Source organism: Rosa chinensis, chromosome 5 (assembly GCF_002994745.2).
Source record: "Rosa chinensis cultivar Old Blush chromosome 5, RchiOBHm-V2, whole genome shotgun sequence".
Taxonomy (NCBI): Eukaryota; Viridiplantae; Streptophyta; class Magnoliopsida; order Rosales; family Rosaceae; genus Rosa; species Rosa chinensis.
This window is the reverse complement of record NC_037092.1, coordinates 76124226-76143418: the sequence shown is the minus strand read 5'-3', so window position 1 is coordinate 76143418 and position 19193 is coordinate 76124226. Positions and strand designations below refer to the sequence as shown.

Here is a 19193-nt window from a genome sequence, read left to right as displayed (position 1 = left end):
GAATGGCATTGGAAATGGTAGAAAACTAGAAATACCCAAATCTGTGAATATAATTAAGTAATTTTGTGACTTGTCACAATTGGACCGGAAGAATTTAAGTTGTCTAGATGTTCATAAAAATTTCTAGAATCAATTATAGAGACAATACTTAATTTGATATCTTAAGTGTAAAGAGAGATAATTAAATCATTTTACACTATCATTTAACTTCGAACTTAAATTGTTGTCTATTTGTACTATAAAAATTTAATTAAATTAGAATTTTAGTAGATTACTTAATCTAAAAGACTAAAATGAAACGATTTAACTTTTAGCAAAATAATTATAATCCTAAAATGTGTATATTAGACTAGACAATTATTGAATTTCAATAACTTAACTCTTTCTAAATCTCCAAACAATGCATATGATATAAAACTATACATAAATCAAGCATAGGATTTGGCAATGTTTAAGAATAAAAGTTGACGTGAAAATGAAGATAAAGTCGTTGGTAATGGGATTTATCGTACATTGTGGCTTAATTGCATCCCACATTTGCGTGTAATGGTGACCAACTGACCAACAGGTCTGTGTGTTTCAGCAAAAATAAGAATAAAGAAATTGGGTGTGGTTGAAGTCAAAAGAAGATCCCTATATCCAAGGGGAGGAGGAGTGGGACTCATGCTGCCCATGGTAGACTCGTGAAGGCGACGGCAAGAAGAAGAAGATGAAGAGGAAAGAAAGAGGTGGGTTTTTATTGGATTCATGTGCTAATTGTTTAATGGAGGGAGCTTCTCCAATCTAACCCCATTTCTCTCTTTCACGGTTGGCTACTTGGCTACCGACCGTTTGACCGTTTTTTTTTTGTTGGGAGGGGGTGGGGGTTGAATTTATGGGCGTGCTTAATGTTGTGTTACTAAAGTGAACATATCAAGATCATCGCACTCCCTGCTACCAGCTACATTTACTTTAGGATGTAAGGTTAACTTAAGCCTTGGGTGCTTCTCCAAGTTAGTCACCCCTTAGCCTCTTACCGGTAATTTTCTTCGGCTAAAAAAAGGGGAAAAAAATAACAAATTACATATAAGTTAAGACCCATTGGTTATAAGACAGATGATCTTAAAGGGATTGCACCTGATTTCTTTCACGCTTTATCGCCACTTGGGTTAAGCAATAACACTGTTAACCCCACGGATCAAATTTAGGGTAAACAACATAATTGTAATCCACACTCAATAATCCATGAGGTCTTTTTGTTATCTCTCTTCATAGAAGAAAACTAGTGGGAGGGACCCAATTGCCGTAAGATTCTTGACGGGTCAATTCTAAGCTCAGGGTTCCCATGTGAAGCTAACCAGACCTTTTCCAGTAACTCCAGAGGTACTGGTGCATGTTTATTAATGGCTTCTACTCCTCTTTTTCATGCATGTATTTTAGGCTAAATGATTCATTTACTTTTGGCACTAGTAGGTCTCATAGGCTGTCTAGCTCGTGACCTCTCTCAGCGGCAAAGAGACTCTCTGATAAACTTGACCATCACCTATCACCAAGATTCTTCACCTTTCATAGTTAGACCAGTACCCCCACCTCTGCAAAGCTTTGCAAGTCTAATAAGGTGAAAGGTCACGATCTAGAAGAAAATCAAGGCCAAATGTTAACCAAAACCAGAACCGAGACAAACGAAAATTGCAGAGCACAGAAAACTGAGGAACTTTTGCTTTTGCTTTTGCTGCAAAAGGTTATAATCAATATGAAGTTACGAGAGTCACATTTTCTGTGCTATAAGACAGTAGGAATTACAATGAGGGAAGCAATGGGGGAATCAGTATGTATATTGGATTGCTGATCCTTATTGTAGATACAGTTGAGGCATTTATGCTAATGCTACATTTGGTTAACCAATGGTGACTACGAAGAAAAAGAATATATGGAAATTTACCAGTGTACTTTCAAGTTACAAAAGTTTACTGTAAGAATGTTCAATCCATGAGCTTGTATCTTTTCTCTTGGACACCTGTAACTCCCATTTGAATCTCTATTATAGTATGAAGTGGCATCTGAAATCGAATAAACTAGCTGTCAGGAAGTAGCTTCGGAAGGAACTGATTATAATAGAATTAGTGCATTTTCTTTTCAAGCCAATAGAACTATGGGATGCCAGGAAGATGAATGTGAGGAAGACTTCTGAACAGCAATAGTAAGTTTTTTCGATCAAATACCTCAATATGTGGAATTTCTTTCAGCGGTCTATCAGCAAAGTAAGCATATAATGCTCTCAAAACAGCCTACAAGGATAGAGGAATGAGTGAGCTTATAACTAATACAACCACAGTTGCACCAAAAAACAGCGAGAGAGGAAGATTAGCAATTGAGGCTATGTGTATCACCTGGTGAGATATCACCACAACAGGTGCACGTTGTCGTTCGAGTTCAATGATTACAGGCTCTAGCCTGCATTGTTGGTGGAAGTTAGATTCTAGTGGACAGGTTGATAATGAAATCGTTACAAGAACTCATTGCAACTGTAAACTACAAACCTTTGGATAACATCTAAATAAGATTCTCCACGAGGATACCGATACCTCAACTTATCCTTTTTACGCGCCCTGAAGTAAAGAACATATATTAGAAAAGCAACAAATGTCTTGAAGCAAATAAGGCCCCCGCCAACAGTCCAGAATTTTCCTAATTAACCCTCATTCAGTGAACCTTCAAAAACAATGCAATGCTTTCCATTCTCTCTATAATTTCTTTTAGAGAAAGAGAGATGGTATGCAACATACTCGTATTCCTCTGGCATGTTTTTCTTTATCTCCTCATACGTCATTCCATCACACACTCCAGCATAAATCTCATCCAGTGCACGCCATTGTATCTAGCAAAATTGTAAAGAACTATAAACTAACTATACTGGAACATGTTTAAATTTCTGGGTCCATCAGTTACCTACTACACGGGGCTTAAAGGCTGTACACTAACCTTGGGAAATCCCGAAATGGGAGCTGCGGTCAGAATTGTTCGCTCCAGCGTGCTAGTCCAAATCTAAACACCACGGAAAAAATATGTTAATGGTTACCCATTCTTCAGCCAGGAGGGAAAATGAATAGAAGTTCGAAAAAAAATTAATTAGATAAATTAAAAATTAACTCAGTATACTAATCAAAGAAAATCAAGAAATGATGTCATCGGCATGGTTACACGTAGATACATGTGCTACATTCCAGTAGAAAAACGAACCTAGAGACTAAATGGTGTTTTCCTTTTTAGTAAGAGGTTATAATATGTTTAGTTGGAAGATAAATAGGACAGACAGGTGCAAAGCAGGACTTGTATGTCCAGGTTTGGTCATTTATTCGTAGCACTAAATCAAATCCCTGAAGTATGCAACCTTCAATCATCAACATTTGGCTTTATGTTTGGCTACATCTGCAATACTCTTCTAGCTTATTAAAGCAATAGAAAGCAACTGTACATCCAGAATCAAGTTATACTTCTTCAACATTACATTTAGATTTTTGATAACATAACTCTGTGGTCCCAAGTATTACGAGATATTGTGGACTAAAGAAACATCAGTTGCCAACAAGCATTTCTTAATAAAAAAGAAGTAAAGAACTATGAAAATCTCCAAACTTGAAACTGCACAATAGATATTGCTGAAGCTTACCGAAGCAGCTCGCTCTGATTTCAGTCGCTTTTCAACAAAGTTAACAAGTTTCTTGGCATAAAGTTCTCCGGCATCACTGTCAAAACAAGTAGTGATATCTTTTGGTAAGTTCCGCTCACAATACAGGCACTGGTTCTCATGAAGTAATAAATTTGACAATTTAAAACAAATTATAGAGAAAGTTGAAAAAATCAGAGGAATAAATCTCTGAAATGGACAGTACTCAAATTGCAAGGCGAAGTGTAATAAGATGATAGCAATACATTAAAATCAAATAACTGAAAGTAATGAATATATCAACAGATTTAGGATTACATAAGTGTGACAATTACTGTACTAAATGAATATTTCTTTTTCCCATAACTATTTGGTCTAGTAGCATAATTTTCCATTTTGTAAGCGGGGGGTCCTGAGTTCTGTTCATCGACGACCAATTGTTGTGTAATTAAAAAAAAAAAATATATATATATATATATATATATATGTTGAAACATGAGTAAAACCACTGAAATTAATCAACAGAAGGACCAACCTCAAAGCATGGTCTCCACCTATTCTTCCTCTGAGATTATCCATGCTCTCACCATGCCTTGTAAGTAAGATTGGCCGGGGTGTGAGATGTGTATTCACCTACGACAGAGAAGCAGAAATACATGAAGCAACTAGGAACCAAGGAATAGGGCGTGTGAGAAGTATCGACTGTATGACTATGATATGGTATGGTATTCAAAGATTCATTTCATTAAATAAAAAAATTAGTCATGGTTTCTTATAAAAACATTTTCTAATAAAAATTTAAATAACAGGGTGCAATTTAAATGAAGAAACTGTTCAAGATGGTACAATGTAATTTCATCCAGTGCAGTTCATTTATAGATTCCAGTCAGACTGTTATATCTGATGTCACATAAGAGGTGGTTCATATTATGTGAGACGGACATTTGGAGTCCAGTGTCTTAGAGCAGGCATTGTCTTTGAAACCAACAGCAATAATGATTATGTGATTACAGTAGTAAAGATACAAATAACCCCTAGATTCATAAAGAGTAACAGCATTATACATGATACATATGAATGTACCACTATTATATAAATCATGTCCTTACTATGTGGCTCAACACTAATTTATAAAAGACTAGAGTCAAAGGATTATGCCCACCTATTATGGTTTTAAAACTTAGTAAGCACCATTCAGTTGGCAAAGATCCTCGCAGACTTATTAAAACTAACTTCAGAAGACTAGATGTATGCAATTGCATCCCAAAGAAATGAAGAGTAGAATTATTCTTTCACAAAGCCTTAGAACAATAGGGGAAAGAACATTTCTCAGATATAACTGAAGAAACTAAGATTGCATTTTACAAAGCCTTGAAACTACTGGAGGATACAAATAGGCTAAAGATTGATAGAACAACATACCAGGAAAAAAACAATTCGTCCAGGAAGATACCCACTGATATTGTTCACCTGAACCAAAATAGAATAGCTTTTGAATGAACATAAATCATAGTCACAGGTATCATACTCAAGAAGACGCATAGAGGGGCTTTAAAGGAGATAACATAAAAACTTCTGTAGACTCAATCTACTCACTGCTTCTGGTGAACAAGTAATCTTACTGCAATTAAAGGCTCTCAAAAATAGAACAAGAACAAAAATGATTTGTACTCACTTGTATTTGACCTCCATGTCCACTGACCATGTCAATCATTTTGATATACGACCCTTCTTCTACCGGATCATAAACCTAGCAATGTAAGCATAGATGTATATCTCAATATAATATCAAGAATCCTTAAAAACCAAACCATGACCATATAAAAAACATGAAGGGGATGTTTCAAGGAACTACTTTTTCATAATAAGAAAGTCGATCTTTGAAGTCCTTGCATCCAGCCTCAAAATCTGGCCTGCAGAAGGAGAGCAATTAATGTACAAAGCCTTTGAGATAACAATGAAATGGTTCTGGAGAAAAGCCATACTCTTCTGCATAGTCAGGACTTTGTTGAATTTTAAGACGTATATTTCTTTCTATAATTCGTTCATCATTGCATATTGTTTCCAGAAAGATAATCTGAAAAATCAAAAATTACTGACATAAATGTACAGAACATGTAGCAGAAGGGCTTAAGACTAGATATACTATGTCAATTGAAACCATCTCCCATTCCGTACTCAGGGTACCTTGCATTTTCCTTCAGCCATTTTCATGAGCATATTCCTCCGTTTCTTTGTGCTGTTTGTGGCATCAAATATTCCTACCTACAGTTAAATTGGGGTTCTTAGCAAGAAAAGATTAGGCAGAAGCAAACAATAATCAAACTGAGTAAGAAAAGTACTTACCTGGCCACCTTCTTGCATCCAAGAAACCATGTCATCAAATGCCAAGGCTGCTACCTAGTAGCACGTGATATATTAAAACTATGTACAAAGAAGAAAGTTAATATTGTGTCAACATTACGGATCACCTCATGATAAATCCAAATTCACCATAAATAGCACTGGTTTCAAGCACATACACTTTTAGTAGGAGGTGTCTACAGATTGTAATCCATGATTGATGTGAAGTGCTTATAGTTGTATTTCAGTGATTTTGATTCTTTAAGATTTTTACTTGACTAATGTAGTAATGTTGCATTCGCTTAAGAAACAACCACTCCTGATTTTAGATTTCATAAGATCTAAAGTAAAAACAGAATCATAGTTTCTCTATTCACCGTTTCTACATATCATCGTGGGATCCTTCTTAAATGAGAGTTTCTAATATAGTCAAGGGGCTTTTACTTAGGTTGAATTAATCCACATACTTCAAAAGAGTTTATCATAATTTTATCATGATCTCCTAATGGAAAATTCCATAAATAAATCAAGACTATTATAGGAAACAAAATATTTTAGTCCGACAACATATCTAATTCACTCATTCACAGACAAGGCCTCATATTTTTTTTCTTAAAGATTACAACAGATAATAGTATTGGAGATTGATGAATCTATTCAAAAAAAAAAAAAAAAAGTAATCCATAGGCATTCACCTCGTTACGTGCCTCCATGCCTTCAGGGTTGTCAGCTCGGAAAAAATCAGCAGTCTGCACTGATAAATGTCTTATAAGATGTTGTAGGACACCCTTAACTAGGTGATTCTACAATCTAAGGAAGAGTGTATCATTATCTCTAACTAGCAAGTCTTCTCAAGGGGGAAACAAGTAAACATTCTTTCTGAGTTGACATGTGCCTCAAATTTAAAACAGGATTATCACATGGCCTGTTTTGCAAAATTTCAAAACTAGTACTCCAGTGTCTGAAAAATAAGGCATGACAAACAAACTGGCTTGCAATCTGTAGGATCATTCCCCAGTCAACCAGATAGAGTATTGAACCAAATCAATCTTTCAACAACTTAATATTACCTGATTAGTCCCATGCTTAAGACGACGGTACTGCAACAAAAACAAAAAACAAAAGAAGGTCATGTTGATCTCTATCTTCAAATAGCTTAGCGACTAGCGGTATGAGTAGAACAAAGAATTGTAAATAGTAAGAATGCTAGTAACCTTTCCAACATTGAAGTGTTTGGTATCATGACCCAACCATCGAAGATACCTTGTAAGTTTAGCTGCCGTAAAAGTTTTTCCTCGAGCTGGCAAACCAACCTAGATCACAGTAGACATGTGAGAGAACTGTTTGCTTTCAACTGTACTCATCAATTAAAATTTAAAGATGAGTGTGTGACTAGCTAATCACTCATTCTGGAGTATACCAGGACAATTGCCAAATGCACATCTTCCTTTGGTCCGAGCATTTGATCAGCTATGGCTGCAGCTGCAACAGCTCCAGCAGCTTCTGGCATGGAGTTCTAACAATAAGCATAGAATGACAAAGCTTCAGAACAACCACTGCAACTGGAAAACAACTTAATTTCTGATAATCTTGGCAGGAAAGATACAGTTCCACACACACCTTTGTTTCTGTCTCCTTCCTGACCTCAGGAGAGAATCCACTGGAGCTGGATGATTTAACGAGCCTAGGAGACCCAACACCTCTATCCACAAAGAGACCCCTCTGACTGTCTTGCTTTTGGAAAGGCGAAAATGTTCCCACGGACTTTGATTCAACCATCCCAGAGGAAGAATACATTTTTGATGAATCTGGAATAACAACCTCCATCTCCTGTATAAATGTTGTATTAGGTAGACTATAAATACAATGATTGTAGTTGCCCACATTCAACGTTTTTCCTCAGACCAAAATAGGCCAGCATTTCTTTACTATGAAAGTGAACATTTAGATTCAACAAAGTTGATCAGACCAGGTTGCAAGTAGGCAACGAGAAGCTTAACAATAGAAGATAATGGTGCAGCATAACACCCTCACAGTGCTAGAGCTTGCTAAAAGAAACTCTACCCTACTGAAATAGCAGATGATGTAACGAGATAAACCTTTTTGCTTGATCGATCTATCGGAATACCGCTATCCTTGAAGGTATACGAGGAATTGGTAGAGCCATCGGATTTAGTAAAAACCCCAGTTAGAGATAATGACCTTGGAGTCTCTGTATTGTTAGCTGCATAACCTGGACCTGAAGCCGAAGGAGCTGGAACAACATAATGTTCGAGATCAAGCTCCAAACTTGCTGAAGAGCCATTCTGTATACAGTACCACAAAAAAACAGGACAAAAAAGCTTAAAATTGCTCCGAGCCACAGAGAACCAGAAATGTAACAGCAGATAAATTGTCAAGCTGGACAGTGGAATGTCAACAAGACAATGCATTAGAGTGAAAACGCACCTCACCACCAATTTCCGGCACTGAGCCGATACTGACATCAGGAATGCCCCGAACCGCAGAAGGCCGGAGATTCTCCTGATAAGCCCTCCAACTAGCTGCAAGATCAAAAGGCGATACTCTATCCGCCTTAATAAACACCCGGTACTCGAGCACCTCATCACTACTAATCCTAAACAGAGCCTGCCTAGCATCCCCTTGCAAGGCTCCCCCTATGAGCTGGCGATTGGGACCCTCCTCAACCACATAAACCGCATTGGTGTTGTACTTGGACTTCAACAGGAACTTGAAATCCAGAGTCTCTAAAATTCCACACACACACACACAAAGGCAATCACACTTCATGCTCTACAATGGAAGCAATACAACAGTAACTACTAGTATTTACCGTGATTCGGAGGAACAACGAAGCTGAGCTCCCACATGGAGGTGGATTCACGCTCCATAGAAAGCTACAAAATCAAAAACGGAAATGAAAATAAGCAAATGAGTGATTCAGACAATGAAGTAAGTGAGTGAGTGGAAGAAGAGTGAGATTGAGGCACTTACGGCTTTGTTGGGGTCCCAGGAGCCGACGAGGGGGACGGAGCCGAAGACGTGAGGGAGGAGCTCGCCTTTCTTGAGCTTGTAATTGTTCTCCATCTTCAAGGAGACGTAGAGCTGGCCGCCGCCGCCTTGGTCGAGGTACTCTTCCCCCTCCTCGGGGGCTTCGCCGGCGTGAGAGCCGTCCTGCGTCCGCTTGGACGCGCCGGTCCCCATTCGAATGGGGATTTGGGGGGGGGATTGGGTGGTGGGTTTGGGGATTTGAGGATAGAATGGGAGAGATGGAGAATTAGAGGAAATCAAAATGAGGGGTATATATGCTGCTGCATGTGACGATTTTGATTTTGATTTTTTGATTTTTTTAATTTTGGTGTTGGTTTTTGGTGTGGTGGCCGTTGGCCGGCCTCGGTTTGGATATCCTTGGGGACGCTGGGACCGGGACCATGGCCTAGTATTCACATCTCTCTAGATTTGGTTACGCGCTTGCTTTGCTTACTCGCTTCTGCTGATTGACGCGTGTCATGGGATTTCTCGAACTTTTTCAACAAGAACGATTTACATTTACATATAAAGTCGTGATTTTATGATTACCGACCTGCATACGCTACATAGTTAAAAAAAAAAATAAATTATTATCTAGTATTATTAGTTCTTTGGTTTGTGGATTTGATGACTTGAGAAAATGACGGTAATTTCACTTTCATGTGTTTGGTAAAGTAAAAGATTTTAGACTCCAAGCATTAAAATTGGCTAAAATTATCTCACTTACCTCAACAACATATTTTTATTCTCACTAACTCAATTTAATAGTTAAATGACGATTTTGGGCTCCAAAAAATTAAAAATTACATATTGTCATGTGCCATGGCAGATCCAAAATCGGAGGACAAAGCCCACCTCTTCTTCTTCCCCTTCTTACCAGATCTCCCCACATGCTCCATCATGCTAGATCCGATGGCCCTGCCCAACCCAGCCCTTGGCCTCTGCGTATGCCAGCTCGTACCAGATCGAGCTACTCAACTCGTTATCGAAGTGGTGCAGCGTCATCCTCGACGGCTCTATTTGCCGCTCTATGAGCTGCATGTTGTTCTCAATCTCGTCGAAGAGGTTTGGACGAGTCCAGTGTTCATCGTTATGGTGATTTGAGTTCGAGCAGCGTCATTTTGACCTCCCATTTTACCAAAACCCCTCTGCTGCTGCTGTCTCTGATCAGCTCCACTTGGGATTTCCTGAACCTCTCCGATGACATGTACGAGAGATATGAATTGATTTATGCTTTCAATTCAGAGGCTGTTACTGATCAAGGTCAGAAAATTATAAATAAAATCGACGGCGGTGTAGTAAAAAATGATGAGAAAAATTTTGAAGAGGAAGAAAAGAAGGGTGAGCCAACAGAGAAGAAGGGTGATTCGGAGAAGTCGAGTACTCTATATTTTTCTGAGCGTGGAAGTCAAAAACGACGTAATTGAGGTGCCCTTGTTGGTCCGGACAATTTGGATGAGCTAGTACTACATCAAATGCCTTGGATGGCCTTGGAATCGGTTCTTTTGGGATTGACTGGTATGCCATTTCATCATATCTTGGTACTCCTTTGGCTAGCCCATGGTTTGCCTCGATTAACATTGTTGTTGGATTTTTCATTGTCATGTATGTGATAACACCCATCACTTACTGGTCTAATATTTACAGTGCCAAGACATTCCCATCAATTACTTTTTTGGGCAAAATGGGGGCAGAAGCCTAAAAAGAAGAAAAAAAAAGAAGGTTTTATTGGGAGGCAATAAATGTTTTAAATTGATGTAATCACTTCATTTTTTTCCTTAATTAAAGTTTTATTTGTCTAATTTCAGGGAGATTAGTTCCCATTTCGGTGACCAAAAAGTCTATTGGCAATACAGATCTATTAGAGGGCAATAAACCTCTCCAGTCTCGTATGAGATCTCTGACAACCTCTTTGGAAACTTCCTGCAAAGTTCTATAAACCTCTATTGGGGAGCAATAGAGGTTTATTGGTGGACAATATATGTATATATTTAGGGGCAATAAACCTTTCTGGTGACTTATGAGATCTCCGACGATCTCTTTAAAGACCTTCGACGAGGTTTTCAGATAAGTTCACCAGTGACCGGATTCCCGCGGCTGGTGATTGGATTCCAGCGATAGTTAACCGGAATCAGACGGTCGGTGACTGGACTCCGTCAAAATCTCCTATGGTTTCTCTCTCTTCCATTTTCTCTCTCTAACAACAGGGTGAGGGTAAAAAAAAAAAAAAAAAAACTTAATTGGGTATTAAGAAAAACCTTATTAGAGTCTTTATGGGTAAGGAGGGAATTAAAAAAACTTAATGAAGTAAGTGAGAAATCCTAGAATTAGAGTAAATAGACAAAAACCCTAAAGTAACAGGAGATGAACAAATTTATCACATGAAAAAAAAAAGTTGAGAGGAAAATTGAGGGATTAATTTTTTTTTTTTTGAAATAATGGTAATTCCATTGATAATAGCGCATGCCAAGAAGGTCATTACATATTCACCCGCTGACACATAATAATGGCCAGAACAAGGTTTCGTGGAGGAGCCACAGTGGCACATAGGATAGACCAACTATATTTGAATTTATCGCTCACTTAAAAGTGAGCTTATAAGCTATGGAAAAAAACCATAGTGAATAGATAAGCCAAACTACAATCGTTAGGAAATTTATGGTAATTAGACAAAAAACTAAAAACATAGGTTTGGGCCAAGAGCCTAAACCCTAGCCCAAATTTAGAAGCTAATGGACTAAGGTAGAACCTCAGCCCAACATGGCAGTCACCCAGGAGATCTCCAGGCCCAATAGCCCGATTCAGGCCCATTCCGCCATCCTTTCCATCACCCTCGTTGTACGTTGTCTTCCGGCAAAGATCTTCCGATCCAGGTTCCCCGACCCCACGGCCCAACGCCATTGATCGAACCCATAGCGGCGCCATCGGTGCAAGATCCAAACTACCACGACCTGCACCACCAGTCATCCAAGCCACGCCGCCGCGACCTGCATCACAACATACCAAACCATCCCCAATCCCAGCCTTGCAAACCGCATCGCCATCGATCAAGATCCATTACGCCGGCGATCCAAGAAACTCATCAGCAGGGATAGAATACCGGCTCGGACAGCACGACCATCATCGTCTCCACCATCCCAGCCAAAACAACTGACAAAACCAGAGAGAATCCCCCCAACGGTGTCCCATGGGTAGTAGTTCTCCCGTCCGGCAGCAAATCCCATGACAGCGGGAGGCTAGAGGCCAGACCCGACTTCCGGGAGCCGCCGGACGAGAAGAAATTTGCAACCTGAAGGTTTTTAGGGTTTAGGTGAGAGAGAGAGAAAGGCTCGAAATTCCCTCTGGTATTTCTCCGTTACTCTTTCCTTACATTACTTTCTCATCCTATGAGAAAGACAAATGAATTGTTTTCATTTTCTCAAACCAAATGCGATGTAAGAGTATAGAATTGTGGGTTATAAACAAGGTCAGGTGTTCGATTTTCATGAAACCTGTTTTACATAAATTTTCGTAAAATCAATAACTATTCACATTAGAAAATAAATTCACACCTCCGTAAATTGTTTACTTTTGCAACTTATTAATTTTACTTCTAGCAAACATGCTCATATTGTGAATGTTTCTCTCATATCATTCGATGTTTCGTTACCTCCAACACCCCTCTCTCTATCAAATGAATTGAAATAGGATGAATTATATTAATAAGCTTTTGGATTAATCTAGGACTTCTTTGCAATTTTTTGGACTCACGTTTGCTCTTAAATCTAAACAATGCACATGTCACCACTTAGATTAATAATGACAGTATACTCCATTCGGTATGGAAAACCATACTTTTGCTACTTTTATCTTTTTCTCTTATTTCTTACAGAGACCCAAAAAAAAAAAGACATATATATATATATATATATATCAATACCTATAGATAATTTTTCATCATCTCATACTCGAAATTACATCCCACAATCCAGATAAAAGAAAAAAATTTATCCAAGGACGAAATTGACTATATATTAACGATAGGGTGCAAATGTGCAATACTAAAAATATTCTATCTTTGCCTTTATAGGTGAAAATAGAATTGAAAGGATAAAAAATTAAAGAAAACAGAAAAACTGTAAATGGATCAGTTTTATAGTTCCTGGACTGGGCCCATGTTTCTCATACTGCAACTCAAGGCCCAAATCGCAACTATCCCAACTAGGGTTTTGCCTTATAAACACTAGCTAGCCATCACTGCCTCTTTTCACATTGCTCACCTCTAAAATCTCATCGTCTCTCGTTCTCACCCAAGTTCATCCCAGAAGGAGCACAAGCTTTCCGTCTCAACCGTCACCATGAGGGCCAAGGTAACCCAACCCTAACCCTAATCTCTCTTTTTCTGTTTGGTCAAAATTGTTATACTGTTTTTTTCGTTCTTCGATCTTTCGAAGCTTTGGTATCCGATCGTTGGTAAATGAAATTGGTGTGTATTGCAGTGGAAGAAGAAGAGAATGAGGAGGTTGAAGAGGAAGCGCCGAAAGATGAGGCAGAGATCTAAGTGATTGCAGCAGCAGCAGCACCTGTTTCACATGGCGTTTCTGAGCCTAGGCTTTTGAGTTTTATCGGACTTAGTTGTTTGTTAGGGTTAAAAGCGACTCTCATTTGGTACTTTTATTTCAAGCTTTCTGTTACATCTTCTACATTTTTAATTGAAAATTCGACTTTTATGAGTAAATTTTGTTTCGTTCTGTGGATGGATCGACATAGTTTGATGAATGAATGTATCAATTTATCTGTTGCTGCCATTTGAATGCATTCTGTAGCTGGAATGCTGTGTTGCTGTGATACTGATTGTATTTTGGTCTTGAACTCTTGATGGATATCGGCCTTGGTCAGCATCACAGGATAGTGGGGTTAGGGTTCTGCTTTATTAATGGTCTTGTTGATTTGGAAATGTTTGGGCCATATAAATTTAACGTGTTGATTTCATTATGGTGATCGGGGACTTGAGGTGATTGCAGCGGGTTGAATCGTGTAGTGTATGGTCTTGTGGATGTTGAACTGTTTGACAAGAGATTTCAATATGCTGATCAAGAAGTTGAGGTGATTGCAGCGTCTTGAAATGTGTAGTGTATAATTGTCTTTTTAGGCATTATTTTTGTTTAGGGTGGTCAATACAAAGTGTTCTGATACTGCTTTAAGATGGTCATTGGTTTCAATCTGTCTGACAAGATAATAATGGGTTCAAATAGATGAGGGATTTAGGGTCGATTATAAGCCACCATATCTTTGTGGTCAGTGTGTGGTGATTGCATAGTTGCGATTCTTAGTGTATACAGGATACATGTTTTACTCGATGTTGAATGCATCACTGATTCACTGTTAGTTGAAGTAAGCAGCTGAGTACGCAGAGGTCTATATTCGAATTATAGTCTAGAATTCCGACTAATTTAATACTTTCAGTCACATTTTATGCTATTTTGGCCAGGGCCATTTCACAAATACATTATGTGCTACTGTTTGTTGGTTTGTCTCTTAATATCCGTGCCTATCTTCTTTAGCTCCTCGAAGGAGAGTATAGTCTCTGAATCAAATCCGCCTGCAAACTGAATATATATTGTGTTAGTACTTGTTGCTAATGCAAGTAGAGGTAGAGGTTATAAGTGAAGAGTTTCTTCAGTGTTACCTGGTGTACTCGGAAAGCAAATCGGACTCCTTGGAGCAAGAGGTTTTCTACTCTTGAGCATTCACTAGACTGCACTTCTTTGATAATCCTTTTCATGAACTCTTTGGCCAGCCTTAGAGAACTTACTTTCAACTGCAATAAGTCCACGGACATGTATTAGACATACAGTTAGCTTTGGTGATTGTCTAGCTTTGGCATGTATTAGACATACAACTGCAATAAGAGGTTTTTTGCTTTTATCACAGTGCGAAAGAAAGCTAATCTGAATGTTTTTCTTTGTACTCTGTTTGAGAATTGTGAGATATTATCAGGTGAAAGCGTGTTACTGGTTGTGTTTTTTGACCCTGTTTTCGGTTTGATTCCAGTTTTAGCCTGGGTTTTGATAAGGAATGTGGATGTGGAAATCGGATAGTTTGAAATTTTGGGTTGGAGTGTGGAATTTTGTATGGATCCACGTTGTCAAAATGAAAGAACATATTATCAAAAAGGGGGACCAAATGACCAATAAGTCAAAAATCTTTGCAGTTGTCCGTTTCATTTCGCTGGAACTATATATGAAAGCCTCCATATTTTTTTTTTCGGTCACTAGAAAACCTCTATATGGTTCTCTGATTTTGGGCAATGATTAAGCTATTGGTAAAACATAGTTTTCAGGGAAGAACTTGAGCAATAATGGTAACAAAAAGTCATTAACTCGATTATTTTTCACCTACCTGTCCGATCAGACCTGTGTCTAACATCCATTCCCATGGGATCTGAAAATCCCTGTATTTCTTGCTGGTAATGTCCCTTGTCCTCTCTGTGCTGCTAAGACTTCTCTCCAATCTGTCAAAATTGAACCTTAATATTTCGTTCCCTACAATGAATGGAACAGTAAAATTTAAGCTTTTGGACATAAACATGCATGCTTGCCTATCTTGTAATGCTTCTATTCTTCTTAGAGCCAAGATCAATGGCTCCTTCATGCTGTCTTCAAATGATGAGACTTCGGATTTGAGGTTTCTGAGATCTCTGTAGTTGCAAGCAGCTTCTCGCAGAGTGTCGGCTTTTCGTTCTGGCCACTGCGGAAAATGCTTCAAGACTGCTCTTTCATCAACCAAGGAGGACAGCTGCCGATCCAGCCAATTCACAAATGCTTCTACATCAGCAATGTTCTTAAAGGTTGCTGACTCCACCTCACCGATCAAGAAATTTATGAACTCTGCTTGTGTTTCGACCTCTGACTTTATCTGTTGATGATGTGCAAACGATGTCAGCAAATTGTGTGTTTTTATAGGGAGATTGTAGAATGAAGAAAAGGGTATTGCCATTCCCTTGCTATATACTTACAGCTAAAACATAAGATGAACGATTTTCGATTTCTCCAATCATGTTCTTGGTGAGTGCAAAAACATGAACTCCTGCAGGGTTGGCTTTGTTCTCCATGTGTGGATCTTTCCTTGTAAGTGATCGGTAGAGCTCAATTACTTCTGGCACACGGCGCACTCCTTTTGAACCGACTAGTGATTTTGAGGGCGGTGGTGGAGGTGGAGGTGCTGATGCTGACGGCCCTTTATTTCCCTTTACCTCCTTGAATGAAGCAGGAGGAGTTGGAGGTGGTTTGGGCGGTGGTGCATTTGTCAATGTCGTTGCCAGCTTTTCCTCTGTGAAGTCTAACTTCGGACTCATTTTCTCTTTTGCAGCTGGACTTTGCTCTGGTGTATCCATCGAGTTCTGGAACTTCTTCCAGAGAACAGTTTTCCTGTCATGGTTGTGTGCTTTAAGGGAAGTTATCTGATCTCTGAGGCGAGAAACTTCTCGTCTCAGCTCGTGGTTTTCTTTCTCCAGTGAAGCATTCTTTTCGAGAGAAGCTTCGAGTTCTTTTCTGAGGAAGGTGATCATGATCTCTGAGTTTTCATCTTCCTGTGGCATCCTGCCTTCAGTGTAAGAAGGACGATGACACAAGGAGATAGGAGCGTGACATAGAGTTTCTTTTGGATCTTGTTCCTCTTTTATGTGATGGTCTTGCTTTTGAAGGTTGGTGTGTGAGATGCTTTTGTAAATTTGCCCCTCTTTCTGTTGTTAATGGCAGTTTGAGCTTCCGGAGTACTTAGTTTAGACAAGATTGCTTATAACTTTTGAGGTCTTCATCTGTCCTATGCCAAGATTTATTATACTAGTAACTAGTTGGCATAATAGTTGCAAGTATGTTCTAGTTTTTAGGTGCAACAATACTCTTTGGTCAAGTTTACTCTAAAATCCATGTTGTTTTTGGGGTTTCTAATATCTTACATTGATAATGTCACTATCATATGTACCAGGTGTGCCATTTACTTCATATTTTACAGGTAGTCTTGTGAAGATTGACCCAAAAGTGAATGGTATGTATGTGATTGCTAAATTTACAAGTAAAAGAAGGTGCTGGAATAGATTTACATGGTAGTTGCTGCAATGAGGCCTGGCTAAGCCTTTTTGCTTCTTTTGTTTTACGTTGTTTGTCTCCAAATAATTAAGATCGCTTACTTCTTTATTTAATTTTTATATATTAATAATGTTGTATGATTTCTCACTTTTAATATGTAATTATAAAACTGACTTTAATTCTCATAATATATGTCTTTATCGATAAATCTAAAGGCGATACGATTAAATATGGTTTAACATGAGTAACCCCTCTCCTCACCAAGCTTACAGAAAAATGATCAAAAAGCAATTGATGGGTTGAAAGAAAAAAAGATTAGTTACAAAACTTTCCAACCAAGTGACTAACACCTGCCTAATGTCATGTATTAGCTTCTTTGGCCTATCATTGTGGTTCAAGTGTAAGCCTCAGACTGGGATGGTGAAATCATAATTAGGTTAGTCTAGGCATAATTAAATTGTATCCTCTTGGTTTATATGCGAACTGACTTATGCCCCTTCATGAGATTATGGCTATATTGAATTAGAAATTTCTATTCTTTGCTTGTGAAGCAACGATGAGAAAGCAGAAAAAAGGAGGAAATGAACACCAGTGAAGGATGCTGACAGTGCAAAATTAAAGGAAAAGTAAAAGCTTTGATATTTACAGCCTACCAGATTGAGATCTTCCTAATTTTTTCTGCTTTCTTTTTCCTGTACTTGAGGGAAAAAGAAGAAAAAGAAGAGGAGGGTGTCAGGGGTTTCTGTTTTCGTTTTTTCTGCTTTGATTGGGATTGAGTTCTTCTAGCTGGTTTACTTATTATATTTAATAGATTCAAAGAGGTATAATCTTAGAATGTGAGATTTCATCTTATGTGTTATTTTCCTGATTGAAAATCTGATAAACAGAGAAATTTACACGATCAATGTGACATACTAGATGGTCGAGTGTTGAATGTACAATGAAGGTTTAAGGGTCCGTTGATGGTTCGCCTAAAGCCCGAAACAACCATGGAACTAATTCTGTGGCCTTAGATGACAGAGACTGTTATGTGCTAATTGACCCTAAAAGGATATAAGAGCTAAAACCTTATAGCAGTGACGAACAGTGAAGCAGCACTTAGGCTTAGAAGTAGCTCAAACGCTTCCCCCTATGCTAGGGACTAGGGCTATATTTTTTAAAGGTTATATTCCTCTCCATTATTTGGTACAAGTCCACTTCAAATTCAGCTTTGATTTCCAGGGGACCCCTATATCTATAGCTCTTAAATCTAAATTCCCTATAGGCAAGGGAACCAGCTGCCTTATGGGGTTGGTCATAGGTAAAACAACTTGCTCAACACTCAACAACAGAACAACACGAACATGAATGTTGAAGTGGGTTTGAAGGACCCAATAATTGATCCGGGATTTTTCATAAACACAGAAACTCTTAACCACAAAACAAAAAGGTGCAGAATTAATTGTGAAAACTTGCCCCAACAGAAAGGGAAGCAGAGAATTCAAATGTCGGTTTCTCACCCATTTGGCTACTAAACAAGAACCCCTATTCCCCTAATTGAATTGGCTTGCCAGGTTTTACAGTCCCAGCAACAGCTTCTGTACAGTGACAAGTCAATGTCTATGATGGAGACAAACCAATAGATATCTAGGACTCTAGGTTTAGTGGGGTGGATGTTGTTGAAGGATGTCAGGATTATCTATGCCGTACAAACTATGATTACTTTCTATTGTTATAATAGGAGAAGATTGTTCTAAATTCCTAGCTCTAATTAGAATAGAATTCCTTGTACTCAAAGATTATGTACTTGTATCCTCTATATATAGAGGCTCCTATTATTAATGGAAGACACAACTATTCTCCCAATTCTTTCTACAATTCTCTTTTACTTAAACACGTTATCAGCACAAGCCCTAACCCTGAATCAGAAGCCAAAAACTCTCTTCTTATCTCTTCTTGTCGTGAAACCCTAGAACCCTACCCTAGGACCACCTCCTGCGTGCCACCATCTCTGTGCAAGGCTTTGGGAAGAAAACAGTAAGGCTACAAGGAAAAGAAGAACAAGAAAGGGAAGCAGAGAATTCAGGTGTCGATTTTTTTAATTCGACCTTTATTTACTTAGGTAT

The 19193-nt window shown here is 38.5% G+C and overlaps 2 protein-coding genes and 1 long non-coding RNA gene across 5 annotated transcripts; 1 reads left to right on the top strand and 2 right to left on the bottom strand.

Moving 5' to 3' along the window:
• Positions 1–1694: 1694 nt before the first annotated feature.
• LOC112165522 (6-phosphofructo-2-kinase/fructose-2,6-bisphosphatase) lies at positions 1695–9314 on the bottom strand. Its single transcript, XM_024302068.2, has 23 exons — positions 8984–9314; positions 8823–8886; positions 8438–8736; positions 8089–8295; positions 7610–7819; positions 7410–7505; positions 7204–7302; positions 7060–7089; positions 6685–6738; positions 5993–6046; positions 5834–5911; positions 5632–5723; positions 5502–5559; positions 5322–5396; positions 5069–5116; positions 4182–4279; positions 3650–3725; positions 2962–3024; positions 2766–2857; positions 2520–2588; positions 2370–2433; positions 2202–2267; positions 1695–2039 (listed from the first exon to the last, which is right to left on the bottom strand). Exons 1-23 carry the CDS (start codon positions 9191–9193, stop codon positions 1962–1964), a joined length of 2280 nt encoding a protein of 759 aa, XP_024157836.1. The 5' UTR covers positions 9194–9314; the 3' UTR covers positions 1695–1961.
• A 3920-nt stretch (positions 9315–13234) lies between these two features.
• On the top strand, positions 13235–13755 carry LOC112202209. The gene is made up of 2 exons (XR_002937154.2): positions 13235–13368; positions 13498–13755. It is a non-coding gene; the product is annotated as an uncharacterized LOC112202209 (long non-coding RNA).
• A 439-nt stretch (positions 13756–14194) lies between these two features.
• Positions 14195–16783, bottom strand: LOC112202208 (protein CHUP1, chloroplastic). 3 transcript variants are annotated; one of them, XM_040519540.1, is made up of 5 exons: positions 16017–16781; positions 15600–15916; positions 15401–15512; positions 14688–14819; positions 14195–14600 (listed from the first exon to the last, which is right to left on the bottom strand). In XM_040519540.1, the coding sequence occupies exons 1-5, from the start codon at positions 16596–16598 to the stop codon at positions 14559–14561; spliced, it is 1185 nt and encodes a 394-aa protein (XP_040375474.1). In that variant the 5' UTR covers positions 16599–16781; the 3' UTR covers positions 14195–14558. The 3 variants fall into 3 exon arrangements, with proteins under 3 accessions (XP_040375474.1, XP_024198903.1, XP_024198904.1); XM_024343136.2 differs by having other exon boundaries at positions 14200–14607; positions 16017–16779; XM_024343135.2 differs by having other exon boundaries at positions 14195–14607; positions 15401–15916; positions 16017–16783.
• Between the last annotated feature and the right edge of the window lie 2410 nt (positions 16784–19193).

Coding starts and splice junctions, on each gene's coding strand:
- LOC112202208 (XM_024343135.2), bottom strand. CDS start 16,598: ATGCCACAGGAAGATGAAAACTCAGAGATCATGATCACCTTCCTCAGA. Junction 14,820..15,400: donor ACACAGGTCTGATCGGACAG/GTAGGTGAAAAA, acceptor GACTTATTGCAG/TTGAAAGTAAGTTCTCTAAG. Junction 14,608..14,687: donor TTGCTTTCCGAGTACACCAG/GTAACACTGAAG, acceptor ATATATATTCAG/TTTGCAGGCGGATTTGATTC.
- LOC112165522 (XM_024302068.2), bottom strand. CDS start 9,193: ATGGGGACCGGCGCGTCCAAGCGGACGCAGGACGGCTCTCACGCCGGC. Junction 7,820..8,088: donor TAGATCGATCAAGCAAAAAG/GTTTATCTCGTT, acceptor ACATTTATACAG/GAGATGGAGGTTGTTATTCC. Junction 7,303..7,409: donor TGCATTTGGCAATTGTCCTG/GTATACTCCAGA, acceptor ACTGTGATCTAG/GTTGGTTTGCCAGCTCGAGG.